General features: G+C 45.0%; 1 protein-coding gene across 2 annotated transcripts; it reads left to right on the top strand.

Annotated features, from left to right (window-relative positions):
* The first annotated feature begins 876 nt into the window (after positions 1 to 876).
* Positions 877 to 18077, top strand: TFCP2L1 (transcription factor CP2 like 1). 2 transcript variants are annotated; one of them, XM_072122057.1, is made up of 16 exons: positions 877 to 1238; positions 4440 to 4597; positions 8667 to 8743; positions 8823 to 8928; positions 9124 to 9230; positions 9401 to 9553; positions 11630 to 11740; positions 12057 to 12148; positions 12708 to 12756; positions 13440 to 13493; positions 13575 to 13668; positions 14197 to 14287; positions 14368 to 14462; positions 14934 to 15076; positions 16019 to 16070; positions 16151 to 18077. In XM_072122057.1, exons 1-16 carry the CDS (start codon positions 1210 to 1212, stop codon positions 16186 to 16188), a joined length of 1449 nt encoding a protein of 482 aa, XP_071978158.1. In that variant the 5' UTR covers positions 877 to 1209; the 3' UTR covers positions 16189 to 18077. The 2 variants fall into 2 exon arrangements, with proteins under 2 accessions (XP_071978158.1, XP_071978157.1); XM_072122056.1 differs by having other exon boundaries at positions 878 to 1158.
* The last annotated feature ends 342 nt before the right edge of the window (positions 18078 to 18419 follow it).

Raw genomic sequence — 18419 nt, 5'->3', positions numbered from 1 at the left:
TCCCCCTCTATATTACCCCCAGTACAGGTGACACCCCTCTATATTACCCTCAGTGCAGGTGACACCCCCTCTATATTACCCCCAGTACAGGTGAGTGTCCCCTCTATATTACCCCCAGTACAGGTGACACCCCTCTATATTACCCTCAGTGCAGGTGACACCCCTCTATATTACCCTCAGTGCAGGTGACACCCCCTCTATATTACCCCCAGTACAGGTGAGTGTCCCCCTCTATATTACCCCCAGTACAGGTGACACCCCTCTATATTACCCTCAGTGCAGGTGACACCCCCTCTATATTACCCCCAGTACAGGTGAGTGTCCCCTCTATATTACCCCCAGTACAGGTGACACCCCCCTCTATATTAGCCTCCAGTACAGGTGAGACCCCCCTCTATATTACCCCCAGTACAGGTGACACCCCCCTCTATATTACCCCCAGTACAGGTGACACCCCCCTCTATATTACCCCCAGTACAGGTGAGTGTTCCCTCTATATTACCCCCCCGTACAGGTGAGTGTTCCCTCTATATTACCCCCAGTACAGGTGAGTGTCCCCCTCTATATTACCCCCAGTACAGGTGAGACCCCCCTCTATATTACCCCCAGTACAGGTGAGTGTCCCCCTCTATATTACCCCCAGTACAGGTGACACCCCCCTCTATATTAGCCTCCAGTACAGGTGAGACACGCCTCTATATTACCCCCAGTACAGGTGAGTGTCCCCCTCCTCTATATAAGAGGTACAAGTGACCCTGCTCCCCGCCCTCTCCCGCAGCCTCCGCTCCTCGCGCTTTACGTCACATATGTGTGTAGGGACGTTCTGCAGGCAACCAATCAGAGCCCGGGGGCGGGGCGGTTATATAAGCGGTGCTGCGGGTTGGGGCGGGGCAGTCGCTCTGTGTCTTGGGCTGTAGTCGGTTTTGGTCCGGGCTGTAGTCGGGTTCGGTTTGCTCGCTAGTGTTCCCCGAGGTGTCACACGAGGGGCGTCCGTAATGTGCTGGGGTGTCGGCTCCCGTTAGAGGGTGGTCAGGGGCAGAGGTCGGGGGTCTCCGTTCTGTGTCGTGGATTTGTCACCAATCATTGTGGGATGAAAATGCTCTTCTGGCACTCGCAGCCCGAGCACTACAACCAGCACTCGAGCGGAAGCTACCTGCGGTGAGTAGTCAGCTCAGCAGTCCGTTACAGTGTGTCAGTGCAGGACGTCCCATGTTTCCCTATAGCCTGGGTCCCCTACGGTGAGTAGTTAGCTCAGCTGTCCGTTACAGTGTGTCAGTGCAGGACGTCCCATGTTTCTCTATAGTCTGGGTCACCTTTGTAATGCATCCCAGCTTAGGGTCAGGACCTGTTACATCCGGATGCCTGTCCCAGTGACCCACCAGGATCTCCTGTGGTGTAACCCAAGGGGTGGTCGAGGTCATGGTCCGGCATTACAGCTTCTGGGGGGCCATGTAGTGGGTGGGGGTCATCACTTGTCTGCAGCACATCACGCGGTGTGTACAGTGCGATGTGCTGCTGACACACGAGTAACAAGCTGTCAGTGATGTGGATAGTCTTTCCAAGGATCTTCTGGACCTGTGGTTGATGCTGGAAGAGTCTGTCTAGTCGCAGTACACACTATAGGTTGCCTTTTGGGCTGGGTATTTGGAATCTCTGGGCTCGGGAGTCATGGGTCATATAATAGCCCCCTTGGTTTTTTTCGATTAGTGAATGGACACCTTTGGATTTTGTGGTTGATAAGTAAGAGTAGAGAAAACTTTAAGCCACTTTACCTGCCCGCTGGTACTGGCTCACTTGTATCACGGCTCTTCGCTAGAATAAATCCTGTGCAACGTGTTTTATCTCTGATGACGATTATTTTGGGACCAGGGCCCTGACCCTCCTGAGCAAACACTAGAAGCGCAGGGTTATCAGCGGCGCAGATGCTCCAGGGTCGATGGGGCAGATTTGTAAAGCAAACATGGAGTCTGCAGTTTATGTTGCTCCCCTGGTCCTTCTACAGGTGAAGAGGGATGACAGCTGCCATGAACAAATCTTTCTTTCTATGGCGCTATCATATGCCGTGGTGTTGTACAGATCATGGGGGTCATTTACAAATAAAATTAGCCATACCGAGCAGTAACGTTGTCCTATACAACTACTGGAAAGCGGCTCCTGTGCACAAGAGCTTACAATCTACGAAGCAATGCAGGGGGTCGGCATTCTGAGTCAAAGCCTGAACCTGGTGTAGCTTGTTCAGCAAATTATGTCCTTTAAGTGAATGATTTTCTTTTTCTAATAGTGGCGAGTGTCTGACATGGGCAGTGATAACTCTCCGCAGATAACTGGATTTTCAAAAACAAATATTTGAAATTTAAAAGTTGTTGCTTTTGCTGCTCTGGATCCTGGGAAAGCTGGGTGATTGTGTGGAAATTGATGGTGGCCATGTTGTGACTTACTCCAAAAGTAAAACAAACAGTTTGTAAGTCCATTCTGATGGTAACTGTGCAGCCTGATTGTTCCCGCTGAAGTAGTTTGCTCAGGGCCCCTCGGCAGCGCTCTAGGATTCCCCGTGTATCTTCAGGGCACTGTTTCTGTGGTGTCTACAATAATTAGCACCCCCCCTCTCCAGATCTGATCTTCTGTAATCCTCCTCGCACTGGGCTCTGTAGATTTTCCCGATAATTTGCAGGATAAGGGGCTGATGCAGCTGAAGCTTGACTGTTCCATACTTACTGCCAGATCTATTTCTGTCCTTCATCCTCCATTGGGCCAAGGAGACTTGCCAGGATTCAGTGCACTGCCAATGTCTGTGTCCTCATCTGGCATAACTCGAAATGCATGTGACCTCCCATCACCTCTTGTTTGCAGATGAAATCAGGCTGGTACAGAGGAGGATCTGCGCACATCCCCCTTTGCATCACAAAATGACAAGAATTGAGTAAAAAACCCCATTGTGGTGATGAGTGTTTCATGCCGTCTCCTCTGATGTGTGTGGGATATTCCAGCGCCGGAGGTGTAACAACCACAGAATGACTGTTACCATGTAATAAACCTAAAACAGAATTTCATGTTGTGTGGTTAAGGATCCCGCATTCAGACTATTTTGGTGCAGCTGCAGGTCGCAGACCCCCTCCCCTACACTAGATCTGTCTGAGCTTTAACTTTATTCTGTAAAAGATGTATATAAGACAACTCTACATAACCACGTTGTGTGACATTATGTGGCCACCAGTAATGTGATGACATAGGGACCTGTGTGGCCGGTACTGGCTCATCTGTGTCACCGCATCATTACCTGACCTGGAGGAAGAGGCGATCAGGCCGCGGCACAGCACCGATCAGGAACGGTTTGCACCTTCAGAAGTTTTAAGAGTAACTTTATTCAAACAGAAAACCCCTTTAAGATATATCCATATTAAGCCCCTTGAGACCCCCGTCATGTACTTAAGGTTTGTGTCCCATTTCTGGATTGTCTGCTTTTTTGCGGCGAGTTTAGTCATTTAATTTGCTCTTGAAGCTTCCAGGGTCCCAAGTGTTAACCATGTCACGCTTGAAGCAAGGCGTTCTCTACCCCTCTTCTCATCGTAACTTTTTTAGTCGAATGTTTTATGTTTGGGTGTTCAGCTTTAAATCGAGGTCTGTGCTGACGTCAGGGAGAGGGGGCCCTGCTGCATTGTGGGTGATGTATATTTCATTTCCAGCTCTTGTTTTAACCGGATCCATCCTGACGAGTGGAGTCACATTTTGCTAAACGTGTTTAATTTACACATGGGAAGCCAACATCAATCTTCACAATGCTCTGGATTATCCAAGTTATGCAGAAAGTCAACTTTCTGCTAATGTCGCAGACGCTGTAGAGATATAGGGGGGAAATAGCCACGGCAAAGCCGGGATTTTCTGAAGTTGGGATCCAGCCGGGGGATTAATGCAGTGAATGTTCATTGTAACGTCGGATCTGAATAATAAAGTGGATTAAGTTCTTGGCTGCAGAGTGTCCTGCTGAGCAACGGCCCAACTCCTCACAGCGACAAAATGAAATTTAGGGAATTTGGGTCATACAATGACATCAATAATTTTGTACACATCTTGGGTTATTGCTTTTTTTTTTTTTAGGTCATATAAAGTGTTTTGCCAGTTATTGACTCCTGCAGTAGATCTCTGCATCTTTAATAATTATCTTTGTTTATGTAGCGCCATCAAATTCCGTCACGCTTTACATTTTTGCCACTTAATTGAGAGCGGTTCTGGATTTATGCTGCATTTATACTTCTATTTATATAGAATTATTCCTTCTGGGAGAGAAGGTTGTAGAAGGGAAGCTTCAGCGCTTATCACAACTTTGTGGCAAATGATAATGTTTATTCTGTTACAAATTGGTTAGATTGCATGATATATAACATTGTGAGAAACCATCTTGTACGGGGCATGGATTTGATGCCGCCTCTTCTTCCTTCTAGTGACGTCCTTGCTTTGCCAATTTTTAAGCAAGAGGAACATCCTCTCCACCTCTCCCCTGACACTGAGGCAAAGCTGTCCCCCTTCCAGTATGTCCTATGTGCAGCTACATCCCCTGCTGTTAAATTGCATGAAGAGACCTTGACATATCTCAACCAAGGTAAGATGCAGTGGTGCCCACTGCCCCATGCGCATGGATTAGATTGTACTGACCACTTATCAGACGTTATCATCTGTTTGCATTGAATTAACCCTTCTTATTACACACTTACAGGACTTAAGTCTTTTAAGCACTTTTTGTGAAGAAGGTGAATGGGAACAGGAGTCAACCCTCTAACATTGATCTTTTGGATTCCCGCTTAATGCCGTGGTACTAGTATTACCCCGTCCTCTTCCTTGTTAGGGTGGTTGCTGCCCCCAGTGCCCAGATCTGCCTTATTGTGTGAGGATTTAAAAACAATATTCCTTTTAGGTTGTATTTTATGGTCCCCTCGTGTATTGTGCCACAATGGACTGGTGCTGTCAAAGGTTTGTATATTGGGTACATCTTTCTAAAGTGGCTTCTGGTCCACAAGTTCTTCTGCAAAAGCAACAACTGATGAATTTCTGGAGCTATAAACTTCTGTTTTACTTTTTGTAGCTGGTATCTTTCTCTCCAGTGTATATTGGCCACCCTGTGTCTATAGACATTAAGGATTCTTAGTTACCCCTGCGGTGAGTTCAGACCTCCCTCTCCCTTGTAGCATTCTGATCCCATCTGGAGGAATGACCCTTGTACAGTATGTGGGGCTGCCGATGTGCGCTCTGCTCAGTAGTTTCTAGTCACTGCTCAGTTACAAAGCGGTAATCAGACACTTGGAGCCGACATATGATGCCATGTGTGGCCGCCCTCTGTTGTGTCTCTAAATGGTTCTGAATGTTGGGTAATAAGGTTCACTACATTTTGTTCCAGCTGAATTCCACGTGACCTTCCCACTTTTGGACGTGGGTTTGGGCACCGTCCCTCATAAACCATTTGCAGGACACATGTGGTTTATCCGTAATCTGGATTTTGTATGACTGTTGCATCCCCCATATCCTTGTCTGTCATGAATCTGCCCGCAGGAGAGCAAATCTTTAAATCCACAAGTCAATCTGCTTCATGTAGCACAGAATCCTCCACTATTGGAAGCCACCCACACACAGATTAAATCTTTATGGTTCAATTAATCTTGTGGCTTTCTCAGCCATGACATTGTGTTAAGATTAAAGTTCTTTCCATAGTTAAGCCTAAATGTTCCGTATTACGTACCATCGATACGTGCGTGACGGCTGCTCTTATGTTCAGAGTCTCACTTCATAAGACAGAACCTCTGGCCCCAAAATTCCAGACACAGCAGGAGCCCACCAACCTCAAAAATGAATGATATATTTTTTTCTTTTTTTTTTCCCTTGTTGGATTGCTTCCAGTTCTGTATGAAGCTGTGGTGTATATTCACACTTCAGCTTTGTTGTAGAAAACTTGATGACCATTTTCCTCCTGAATGCCACATGGTGGCTTCTCAAAATGTGGCATCGGAGTATACGAGACAAGATTTCTTTCAGTGTCGACCATGTGCAATAGATGTCCTGAGAACTACTGATGACCTTTTGGAGCTTAGCACATTTCTCTGAAGCCGAGTGTTCTCATTCCATGTTCTGTGTAGCTGGAAAAGGTCTCTTGGACCCCCCATAACTTGCATCTATCCCACAACCTCCTATAGAGTCAGTATGGCCCTTCTATACATGAATGGACCGTTCTGCACCAGTCCTAGCATTGGGTGGATTTGTACAGGAGCATGCTGTTGTGTTGCCATTATAGCCACTACTTGTGGCAGAGTTTCTCATGAAATGGAACAGATATGTATGAGCTGGTTATGAGGTGGAGAATCTTTCTTGCTTCCTGAGCTGATGAGATTCCATCTTGGCACCAGGTTGTCATATTTCCTGATTGCACAGTCCGGTCAGTCACATTCCCCAGCAATGACTGTCTCTGTGGGGCACAAAGACTTTGGCTTTCCACCGGCTTGTGAGGCTAAAATGTGGTGTTTGAAGCTGCAGAACTGGTGGAGAGCCACAGACGGGCCCCTGATAAGAGGGATGATGATTTTTTTACCCACTATATTATCTTTAATATTTAAATGGAAGTTTCTTCAGGGAACCAAGTAACAGGTTTGCTATTTTGTATCGGTGACCTGATACAATGTGATTTACGTTGGGATGTGGCTGGCATGGAAAAAACCGATCTGAAATCTCTTGGCACGTCACCTGGGGTGGTCCTGAAGAAACAGAAATGTGGCTTTTCCTGGGGAATAAAGGCTTCCTGAGCAGATTTATTCAGTCAGTCATTTCTGGGGACCCGTGCAATGTATGACATGACCCGTCTCTCTGCAGGACCATTCGCCATCGTCCGCTCTTTATGATTTTTGTCTGGTTCTGTTTGCATATCTGAGGGAGTGTTTTGTTTTCCCAGTTCTGACCTGTTTTCTTTCACCTGTTTCCCTGTGGAGAAAAGCTTGTACTTGAGAAAGAATTGGCCTGCTTGAGTGATACTCAGACACCTGAACCTGTCTACCTTTGTGTAGGCGGGTGGGTAGAGAAAGTCCTGATGTACAACATATGGAGGTGATGCTAAAAATTACTCCCTTCTCACAGGTATCTATTTTGCTTTTCTCCCTGTATTTACATTGAGTCATATACCGGAGGAGGGTCCATTCTCATTGACCTCTTCGTAGCGATCCAGAACTATATGAACCCCTCATAAGAATAGATCCTGCAGTAGCAGTAACACTTTATTATTTTTTCTTAATATTGCATGTGCTGTGATTGGGGAATCATGGATGCAGTGCTGGTTATATTGTGTGGCTGAGCTGGATGTTGCAGTGCTGCCTTTTGCTTTACAATAACATTTGGGCCCCCATTGGGTCTGAGGGATTATATATTGTCCTGGCTGATGGGAGTGATTGGTTTGGACGTATGACCTTAATCATGTGGTGAGTGTGTGCTGTGTAATACCTGCAGTCCTGTCTTATATCGGACTCTGTACATAATCTTTCATCTACATGTAATTGAAGCTGCCGTTGTCTGTACTCTGCCCCTGGTTCAGCGGTTATTCTCCCCCGTGAGTATCTCAATAGACTGGCTATTCAACAAATGGCCTGGTTGTTACAGTGTATTACCACCCATCGGTTGTTACAATATATCATCAGACTCCGCTACTGAACTCAAATCTGGCTTGTTCCAGTTCTGACAGCAGATATGGAGATGCGCGTACCGTTCCCCATGTCGGGTTCTTGTATAAATTTAAGTGGGGAATCTGTTAGGAAAATCTGGTTCTTCAAGGACTTTCCTTGTAATTGTCTTGCATCGCCTTGCACTCCTGCAGAAGCTCACTCTCAGGTGAGGTCTCGCCAAGCAGATACTAGTATTCTGCTACTGCCATCTTGATTACAACAGTTGGCAAAGGACTTGGCTGCTGATCTGGAAACACAGTAATTGCACAGGTCTTGTTTAATTACTAGGCATCGAGCATTTTATAGCCAACTGCTTTGTCATTGATGGGTGGAATAGCCTGTTACCTGGAACACTCTGCTCCGCGGGCTGTTTACTGCTCACTGATAAAGGGTCACACGTGTGTCTTGGCTCAGGCAGTGCCCGTTGTGACTGACAGAACTGATTAGTGCCCTCTGATAATGTTATGGCTTCATCCACTCATAATTAAAGATTTTCTATACCTTTGTTGCTGCTCAATATGAGCCTCAGTCTGGACTTGGATGTCATCATCCCTGCCCCTGTGTGTACCCTTGCTTTATGTGACCTCCTGCTTGTCCTGTTTCTTGTCTGTGTTGATTGATGGAGAAAGTCTACCGGTGGCTGCATTGAGTTGGGTGACGTCTCCCCAGAATCAATGAACTTTGACCAGTTTTTGCTGAGATGGTGCTACGCTGCCCCGCTTCCCTAATAACATGTGACGGTGGTCCATGGCCCCTCATCTGTTCTCTGTATGCTCCTAGCGTGTTTTGAGAATGCCTGCATATGTGCTGTACAAGTTGTGTCCTGTGTATCTCGCCTCTCCAGGCTGCATGCCATCAATATACATCTTGGTATTGGCAGATGTGTGACTTTCAGGGAATGTGACCTAGTGAATGTCTAGTAAATCAGTAACCGCATTTAAATGAAGATTAAATCTGGTTGTGTCTCATTTGTTCCAGGACAATCTTATGAAATTCGCCTCCTGGATAATAGAAAATTGGGAGAATACCAAGAGCCAAACAGTAAACACATAAAGGTAGGAGGCTGGTGGACGAGCGCTGGTTCTGTGCTGCTGACACTCGGACAGCTGCTGATTCCTCCTTGTCATGTTTTAGAGCATCATTCGTGTACTTTTCCATGACCGGCGTCTGCAGTACACGGAGCATCAGCAGTTAGAAGGCTGGAGATGGAGCAGACCCGGGGATCGCATTCTTGATCTAGGTCTGTGCAATCATTGATAAGATCCTTCTACTACATCTAGCAGCTCAATGGTGTCTGCTCTGGGCAGTTTTCCTTTTCTGCGTCTTCCCTTGAGGCTTCCTGTCTGTTCTGCTCCTGACTCTTGTCACTCTAAATCCTTTACGGTCAGCTCATCCTGAATGGATAGAGTATAAATACATTCTGTCCCCTGCACAGACATCCCTTTATCTGTCGGTATATTGGATCCCCGAGTGAGCCCAACACAGCTGAATACTGTGGAGTTCTTGTGGGATCCCAGCAAGCGAGCCTCTGCATTTATTCAGGTGGGCATTTACCTGACTTTGAGTGCTCTCTTTACATATTCCATTACAGAATGAACCTGCATAAAATGTTGCCAATTTGTAATTTTTTTTTAATTTTGATTTATAAAAATCTCCCTGGAGTCATTCAGCAAGATTCCTGTATAACCGATTTTGTTTATCTCTATTTAAAGGTGCACTGCATTAGCACAGAGTTTACACCTAGAAAGCATGGCGGAGAGAAAGGTGTTTCTTTTAGGATCCAAATTGATACGTTTAAGCAGAACGAGAATGGCGAATACTCAGAACATTTACACTCGGCCAGCTGCCAGTTCAAGGTCTTCAAAGTAAGTGCTGGAATCCAAACCTTGACTGACAGCGATCTATCATGCCTCAAAATATGGAGATAGGCAGAGGACCTTTCCATTTAACTACCGAAATCTAAAGTTAAATCTGAATTAAAAGCTCAGTTTTGACAGTTTGTGAATGTTTTAATTTCTGATTCACATTTTTATCCTGTATTATACTATGCACCAACAGAATAGTGAGTGCAGCTCTGGAGTATAATACAGGATACATAATGTCATGTATTTCCACTGCTCCTGTAAAATGAGTGCAGCTGTAGTCCCTATTCTGCTGCTGGTGCAGTCACTGTGCACATACATGACATTACTTATCCTGTACTGATCCTGAGTTACATCCTGTATTACACTCCAGAGCTGCACTCACTATTCTGCTGCTGGTGCAGTCACTGTGCACATACATGACATTACTTATCCTGTACTGATCCTGAGTTACATCCTGTATTACACTCCAGAGCTGCGCTCACTATTCTGCTGCTGGTGCAGTCACTGTGTACATACATGACATTACTTATCCTGTACTGATCCTGAGTTACATCCTGTATTATACCCCAGAGCTGCACTCACTATTCTGCTGGTGCAGTCACTGTGTACATACATGACATTGCTTATCCTGTACTGATCCTGAGTTACATCCTGTATTATACTCCAGAGCTGCACTCACTATTCTGCTGCTGGTGCAGTCACTGTGCACATACATGACATTACTTATCCTGTACTGATCCTGAGTTACATCCTGTATTACACTCCAGAGCTGCACTCACTATTCTGCTGCTGGTGCAGTCACTGTGTACATACATGACATTACTTATCCTGTACTGATCCTGAGTTACATCCTGTATTACACTCCAGAGCTGCGCTCACTATTCTGCTGCTGGTGCAGTCACTGTGTACATACATGACATTACTTATCCTGTACTGATCCTGAGTTACATCCTGTATTATACCCCAGAGCTGCACTCACTATTCTGCTGGTGCAGTCACTGTGTACATACATGACATTGCTTATCCTGTACTGATCCTGAGTTACATCCTGTATTATACTCCAGAGCTGCACTCACTATTCTGCTGCTGGTGCAGTCACTGTGTACATACATGACATTGCTGATCCTGTACTGATCCTCAGTTACATCCTGTATTATACTCCAGAGCTGCACTCACTATTCTGCTGCTGGTGCAGTCACTGTGTACATACATGACATTGCTGATCCTGTACTGATCCTGAGTTACATCCTGTATTATACTCCAGAGCTGCACTCGTTATTTTGCTTTGCCTACATTTCTCAACATCGAGACATTAAATTGCACCCAGTTCTGTATTTATAAACTTGGCAAAACATATAGCTTCAGGTCCAGCACACAGCGATGAGTAGAAAAATATTTTCTTTATTGATCCAAGGGGTAAAACCACAAAAGGAAATGCACAGCTAGCGTCACAGACCGACGCGTTTCGACACAGCAGTGTCTTTGTCAAGGTCTAGACCTTGCTGTGTTGAAACGCGTCGGTCTGTGACGCTAGCTGTGCATTTCCTTTTGTGGTTTTACCCCTTGGATCAATAAAGAAAATATTTTTCTACTCATCGCTGTGTGCTGGACCTGAAGCTATATGTTTTGCCAAGTTTATGTTTGCATGCTCAAGCTCCGGACCAGTCCGTGCACTCCAGCGAGAGAGACATCGTCCAAAAAGATGTGGTGAGAGCCGGGTTTGGGGGCTTATTGCCTACCGATTCTTTTTTTTTTCATTGTGTTTTTACCAGTTCTGTATCTATACTGCGAATTGTGTAACTTTCACAAATTTCACATCGGCACAAATTTCTGGCCAGTGTGAATAAGTGCCTGTCAGATGAGTTGGGAAATGGCCGCTACATGCTTGTCATAAATCTCCACTCCTCTGCAAATCTCCTTGGTTCACATTGTTTTGTCCTCTTCTCCATTAGATTCTGTGCATACCTCCGTGCAGTGGTGATTGCTGTATAGGTTCCATGATCCATTTGCTTGTGACGTCTAAAGCAGTAAAACTAATGCATTTTAATTTTATTTTATTTTTTTTTTAATATATAGCCAAAGGGCGCTGACCGCAAACAGAAGACGGATCGAGAGAAGATCGAAAAACGGACCGCGCAGGAAAGGGAGAAATACCAACAGTCCTACGAAACCACCATTCTGGCGGAGGTGAGCGTTGCAAGCTTCTACATTGCAAGCATCAAGCCACATTTACAGGGGAAATCCACTCTGGTCTCAATAAAGATCATAAACTTCACTTTATTCTTCAAAAGTGTCAAATGTCCTCTGTGGGCAGGGTAAATTTCCTAAACCAATTTCTAGGGTGATGGTTTTCGCCTTCACTAGTCAGTTGTAACATGTTGGACTAGGTCAGGACAGGAGTTCACTTATGTTTTATGGTAATTAACAAGCTCTTAGAAAACTACAGAACATTTCATTTTCTGTAAGACCTTATGTTCATATTTTGCAATGGTTTCTGTCTCAGTGTTCCCCTTGGCCGGACATGCCGTATCAGTCAAACAGTTCCTCATCTCCTGGGTACAACAGCTCCCCAAACAGCTTCGGCATTGGAGAAGGGTATGTGTTTCTTGTTTGTAGCAGACACTGTGCATTGCAGCATTACACTCTGTCACCTACGTCTTCTACTATAGCAGGAACATGATCGGTCCACGGAAATGGCACTTTTTTGCTGGTCAGAATGCAAGAACAGTGCTGTGGATAGGAGTACTTGCATCATGGTGAAATATGATTCAAGGAGTCCCTGCCTGTCGGAGGAATGCTAGTGCCAACACTGGAACATTGATTTACAGTGTTGGCGCTGCTGTTCTGCTTGCAGGCAGGAATTCCTTGCATCATATTTTACTATGATGCAAGGACTCCACCCACTGCTCGATTTTTTTTTGGACCATGGAATCCGACCAGCGCCAGACTTGTTTCCACGGTCCCACCATGTACGGGTGCAGCTGTCCTAACCAGTGTTTTGCTTTGACATAAGCCTCCTGGGGGAGGTGCTGGTCTCTGTCTGATTCTGCAGGTTTTCAGCACCACTCCTATGGACAGCACCATGTGGTTAATCTTCTTATTAAACTCCTGTTCAGATCCTCTCCCTCATTCTTGTATTTCTTACTCTTTTTAGCAACTGTTCTCCAACACCTCAGGTGGAGCCTCCTCCTCTGCGAAGTGATGTAAGTCTGACAAAAATGTGCAATCTTTAACATAGAAACAGAGTGGAGTCTGGTCGGGGGCTGTTCCTCTTGTCAGTAATTCTCAGGAGACACTTTTATTTTACTTGGCCTGGGAGTTATGATAGAAGTCAAAATGTTAACCTTGTCAAAATTCCGCTGCCGTTTCCTCCGTGCACGACCCCTCCTTTGTATTCTTGTAAGAAATCTCTTCTCTGGATACATTCTGTGCAGTTGTTTGTCCTGCGTTGGGAGTAGAGCAGCAGTCACATCCCTGTATCTAGCAGGTGCCCTGTAATATTACAGCCTCTTGTACTATTCGAGGACAGTTTGTGGTTTGGTCACCCAATAAAGGAAGGTCTCAAGTCTTCCATAAGTCTTCCGGCATTGGTGCCATAGCATAGCAGGCGTAAGTGAGGGGCGGGGCAGAACCACTTTGACTGCAATACCACGGCACATATCCGACCATTTGGTCTAAATTCGGAAAAACCCACTACGATACTTTGTTTTCAAATATTACATTAGGAGAGCTATACGTTGTTTTTTTTTCACTCTTTTGTACAACAAAATCAATACAAGAAAACATAAACCCAAAACATACCTGAAGGTTGTCAAACCACCAGGGGCAACACTGCAGAGAAAATGTCTCGGGCTATAAAGTGTTAAACCACATTTCTTTGTTGCAGAAAATAATACCTGGATTTCAGACGGAGACTTGGCATCAGGAAGACAAAGGAAAGGTAAGTGCTCATTTTATAGATCATTATCAGATTGTGTTTTTGTTTTCTGGGAGGACATTGTTTCTCTTCTTCTTCTTACAGTATCTTGTGCCTTCAGCGACCATCCAAGATGTGCAGCAGTGGCTTCAGCGCAACAGGTTCCCGCAGTATTGCAGGCTGCTCTCCAGCTTTTCAGGTGCGTCTCGTCAACCCTTCTTGGGGTATTTAGTCGCTCAAAACACAAAAATCAGTCAATGCATTCACAGGGTTCTGTGATATGAAAAAATATCCGACCATACTCTACTTGGGATACGTAAAATATTTTTTATCTGGTGATAAATCTGAGGTACTGGGTATAGAGTTGGGTCTGTGATGTTGCAGGAGAAGGAGCGGAGGTGTGAACAGCCAAACCCAGTAATTGCACATGAGGAGGACATGATTGTGTATGTGTGCTGAGTGCTATTACCCTTACTCTGAAGAGGTTTTTGCCTTGGTAAGTGCCTCTTATTAGCCTGGGAGTGCATCCCTGACATTCATAAAAGCCTCCGAGGACAATGGCGATCGTGCAGAAGAGGAGGGGATAGGTGTGGGTTGCTCAAGGTTTGGGTAGAGTGAACGAATGAGAGGATTCCCAGGCCACACATTCCATACATTTTGATAAATATCACCCAGTGATTAAAGGTTCAGTTAATAATGGATTCTATGTCTAACCTTGTCCCAACAGGCGCTGACTTATTAAAGATGACCAAAGACGATTTCATTCAAGTCTGTGGTCCGGCTGATGGAATCCGGCTCTTTAATGCAGTGAAGGGAAGGTAGGTACAAGTCTCGAGTACTCAGATGGTGACTGAGTGTAAATGGCTGCAAATTACAAATTTTGTGCATCTTTCTATAGGAATGTGAGGCCAAGACTGACAATATACGTCTGCCACGAATCTGAGCAGAACAGAACCGCCCAGAAACGCGAGTCCAATGACCCATCCATGTCTGGTAGGTTGCAGCTACATAATAATATCTAGCCTATATGGGTTGGGTGAGGTGCTGATCTGAAGACTACATCCTCATCATCCCTTTCTTAGTTTCCGGTGACCTCTTGTTGCAAAGCCCTGGACCTGAAGCACAGGGTTAGCTACATGGTTATGATCGGTTTGCTGTCGGTGCTGTTTGTCAGGGCAAATTCTGACTTGTCCCTGGGGCAATGTGTAAAAAGTTCATCACATGTTTCATCTCCAGATTGTGAGGATGTTATCTTAGGGGCTGTATTTCCTGCCAGACTGGTTTTTCTAGCCATTTAGTACAGACCTTATTCCCCAAATAGGCAAACTGTCTTCAGCAGGAGACTGGTGTCTGCAGGGAGCTAGTTGAAGAAGTATTTAATATACCATGCAATTGTCTGCTCCTTGGGTGCAGGACATCTCTGTTCCTCTTGGTCAGCTTACTGATCCTGAATTATCTCTGCAGTGTACCATGCCATATTCCTGGAAGAGCTCACGGCCTTGGAGTTACTGGAGAAGATTGCAAACCTGTATTCAATCTCTCCACAGCAAATCAATCAGATTTATAGAAGGGGACCAACTGGAATTCATGTGGTTGTCAGCACAGAGGTAAGTATATTGGATTTCCATGCTTCGATTCAGTCCTCCAAACATAACATGCAGAAGGTTGCAACCAAAGGCAACTTGTGTCAAGATTGTAGTGGGGAAGGTGAGTGATAGGAGATGTCTGAAATCTCCCTGTGTAACCAAAGAAATAAAGTCCATGGGCTGGGTATGGCAGGAATCTGTGCCATGGCTACCTTTTAGTAGAGGCAGTTTGGACATATAGTGGGTTCTTGTTAAAAAAATTACCCTTAACAAGTCAGCAGGTAATGCTAAAAGATTTGCATGGCTGTGGAGTATAAAATAATAGGATAGAGACCATTTTCCTGGGGGACATGGGGTGCTCAGACATCTGATCGGTGCAGGAGCTGGTGAACTATTGATGGTCTCCACTGAGCCACCCCCTATAACTTTGTAGATTTAATTGTAAGTTGTTGTCAAGGCTTCTCCTTTGTAACCTGTGACAGTATGTCAGGAATGTCCCCTACAGTCAGCTGTATGATGAATGACTGTGGGGGATGCAGGGGTGACGGCGTCCATGAATAATGCTGCGGAGCTCGAGGTTGCGGCTGAGATGAAATATATGTGTGCTTTAAATGCTCGCCTACAAGGCATTAATACTACCCTCCAGGTGATTCATCGTGTCTGTGCAGCTACGGTTTCATAGAGATATGAGGTTAGCCCCCTTAAAGAGACTGGTAATCAATAGGATTTCCACTGCCTTAAAAGGGGCATGGCCACTGCAGGGTTCGGAGGTATCTTGTGACCTGATTTTATTTGGGGGAACAATTGCAGGGACAGTGGAGTCAGTTGAGGTCGGGGAAATTGAGGAGTCTGAAGTTCGGCTTACGGACTCCACAGACCTGGCAGCTACTTCTCATATTAGTTGACTGGTTTATGTTGAAACATTTTATGGAGCTCAATTTTCTTCCATTTTTTTTTCCTCAGGTGATCCAGAACTTCCAGGATGAATCCTGCTTTATCCTGAGCACTATGAAAGGTGGGTTCTCTGAGCACTGGAGGAGGGGGTTGGTGTCCGTCCTCGCTTTTTGGCTGTATTCACATCTGTGTGTTTTGCAGCAGAGAATGGCGCCGGCTATCACATCATCTTCAAGTGAAATCCCAAAAAACTGTCAGGATAAAGATGAAGACTTGATTCTGTGTGGTGGGAGTAGACGAAGGCCAGAGAACAAACTCCTGGTGCCCCTCATCTGTGTGTAGCAACATAGAACAGGAAAGCAAAATTCATATAAGATGATCCTTAGGTTTTTAGAAGTGGTGCCGGCAGGCATCTTGTGGACTGAACTGTACAGATGTAAATATTTGTTCCAGTCCTGTTCTTATTGTCTGTGACTTGTCCCATAAACACAAGTTGTTTTCCAGGTTGTGCGGATGTGTCCCCATGTCGTTCTGTTGTATGTAACGCTCTCAGGACCTCTTACTGACAGGAGGAATGTATGTAGGATCTATAGTGCCATCCAGGGAGGCTCATCTCCCTTGTAGAAAGCAGCATGCTATCCGTGTACCGGTGGTGCTGTATGTGAGGTACCGGATGGCGACAACTGTTAACGCTTGATTGTAAAGAACACAAATGAATGTACATTGACTTGGGAAAACCCCACTGATGCTGCAAAAAAGACATTTTTTTTTTGTAAATTCCCGTAGACACCTTGTAAGCTTTGCACGCGTAGGGTTCCTACACAATGAATAATCAGGTACTACACACACTACTCGGCTGATGGTGGACATTCATTTACGCCAAATAAGCGCTGAATCTGATGAATGACAGACGCCTGGTAAACTTGAGCCTTATAACTAGCATTGAATAGGAAGGGGTTGCTGCTCCCTAATAAGCTTTTGCTGCGTCAGGTTTTACAAGCTGCTGGTCAATTGTAGCTTTGGGAATTTGTGCCTTGCAAAATCTCCTTTTCTCCCTCCTTTCGCTGCTAATTGATGCTGGTGACAGGCAACCTCTGCACAACATAAAACACTGAGTGAAGCGTTGGAGTAACTGCACTCGGGTGGCTCTATAGGATGTACTGTGTGTACGTTGTGAAGGGGATTCCCTAAACTCTCCTTTTGTGTATTTTTCCTTGTGCATATAATCTTTGTGGTACGTGCTGTTCTGACTTTAACCATAGTTTTTTTTATGGTTTTGTGACCCTAAATGTGTCCTTATTTTTATTCTACACTGCAGAGAAGCTGAACCAGCAGCACCAGGTCATCAGCATTTGGTTATCACACAGATGTGCATCCGATGTTTTTGGGTTACTTCTTGAAAGTGCTGCAGCGGTGTTCTCCCATGCGGCTGGGAGTTAGTCTTTACAGACATGATGCTCCTCAGAGATGGTGGGGGTGAAATGTAGCACTTGGGGGTCACAGAATCCTAGTGTGAGTGGCCTTGTATTCGATTGTAAACTAGAGCTGAGGAGTTGGCTGATCAGTGATTTGCATCCAAAGAGTGACAAATGTCACTCAATTTCAGAAATTGTGGGTTAACAGCGGGTGAAATTGTGATGCAACTGCTCATCACACGTGTTGGCTTTTTTTTTTTTTTTCCCTCTACCCACTTTCTGACTTCTCTTTTGGTGCTGGATATATACGGGGAGATCTCGGCTGCTCGGATAGCCGCTCCCTGATATTCTTGCTCCTCCTCCATTTCTTTCTGGGAGGAGAAGATAGAGGTGACGGTGTTGGGTTGTCTGGTCTCCTTCCAAATGTGTATATTTCGTAGTGGCTCATGTTTTGTAGTATGGTGCCTTGAATAGGTGGGTTTACCATTTTGCTTAGCATTTTCTTGTGCATTTAATCAGAACTTTCTCCACTTTCTATGCAATGAGTGCTTTGTCTGCCACCTGGACTGATGACTGAACCATTACTGCCATTCTGAATCATGTTTGTATGTGAAATGGATGAAGCATATTTTGCACTGGCTACTGATGTTGTACAGGAATGTTCTAGAACTGGAATCTGTATTAAATGGAAATAAAACCTGTTTGTATAAAATAGAAAAGACTGTTGTGCCTTTTTTTTTTTGCTATGGAACAGAATAAAGATCAAATCTTCAATCACACAAAACATAAAACTTTATTTCATAAGCTTTACTGTGTATTAAGAAGGTCATAAACCGTGTCCTATAATCCTGGCTGGTTGGCTCATTGTCTGCACAAGGAAACAAGTGAAGGTCATTACTCAGCAATGCGGATTATTGAAGGTTTTTGTAAATTTTGCAATTAAAGTGATGCTTGAGGCAGAAGCTTCCAGAGAACATGACCCCACAATAGAACTTCTGAACCAGGAGAAGGCTCTATAGATGCCATAACGTGGTGGAGTACAAATCTGCTGCAGT

The sequence above is a fragment of the Engystomops pustulosus genome, chromosome 8 (genome assembly GCF_040894005.1).
Source record: "Engystomops pustulosus chromosome 8, aEngPut4.maternal, whole genome shotgun sequence".
Lineage (NCBI taxonomy): Eukaryota > Metazoa > Chordata > Amphibia > Anura > Leptodactylidae > Engystomops > Engystomops pustulosus.
Note: the sequence above shows the minus strand (reverse complement) of the source record. Positions and strands in the feature narration are given on the sequence as shown.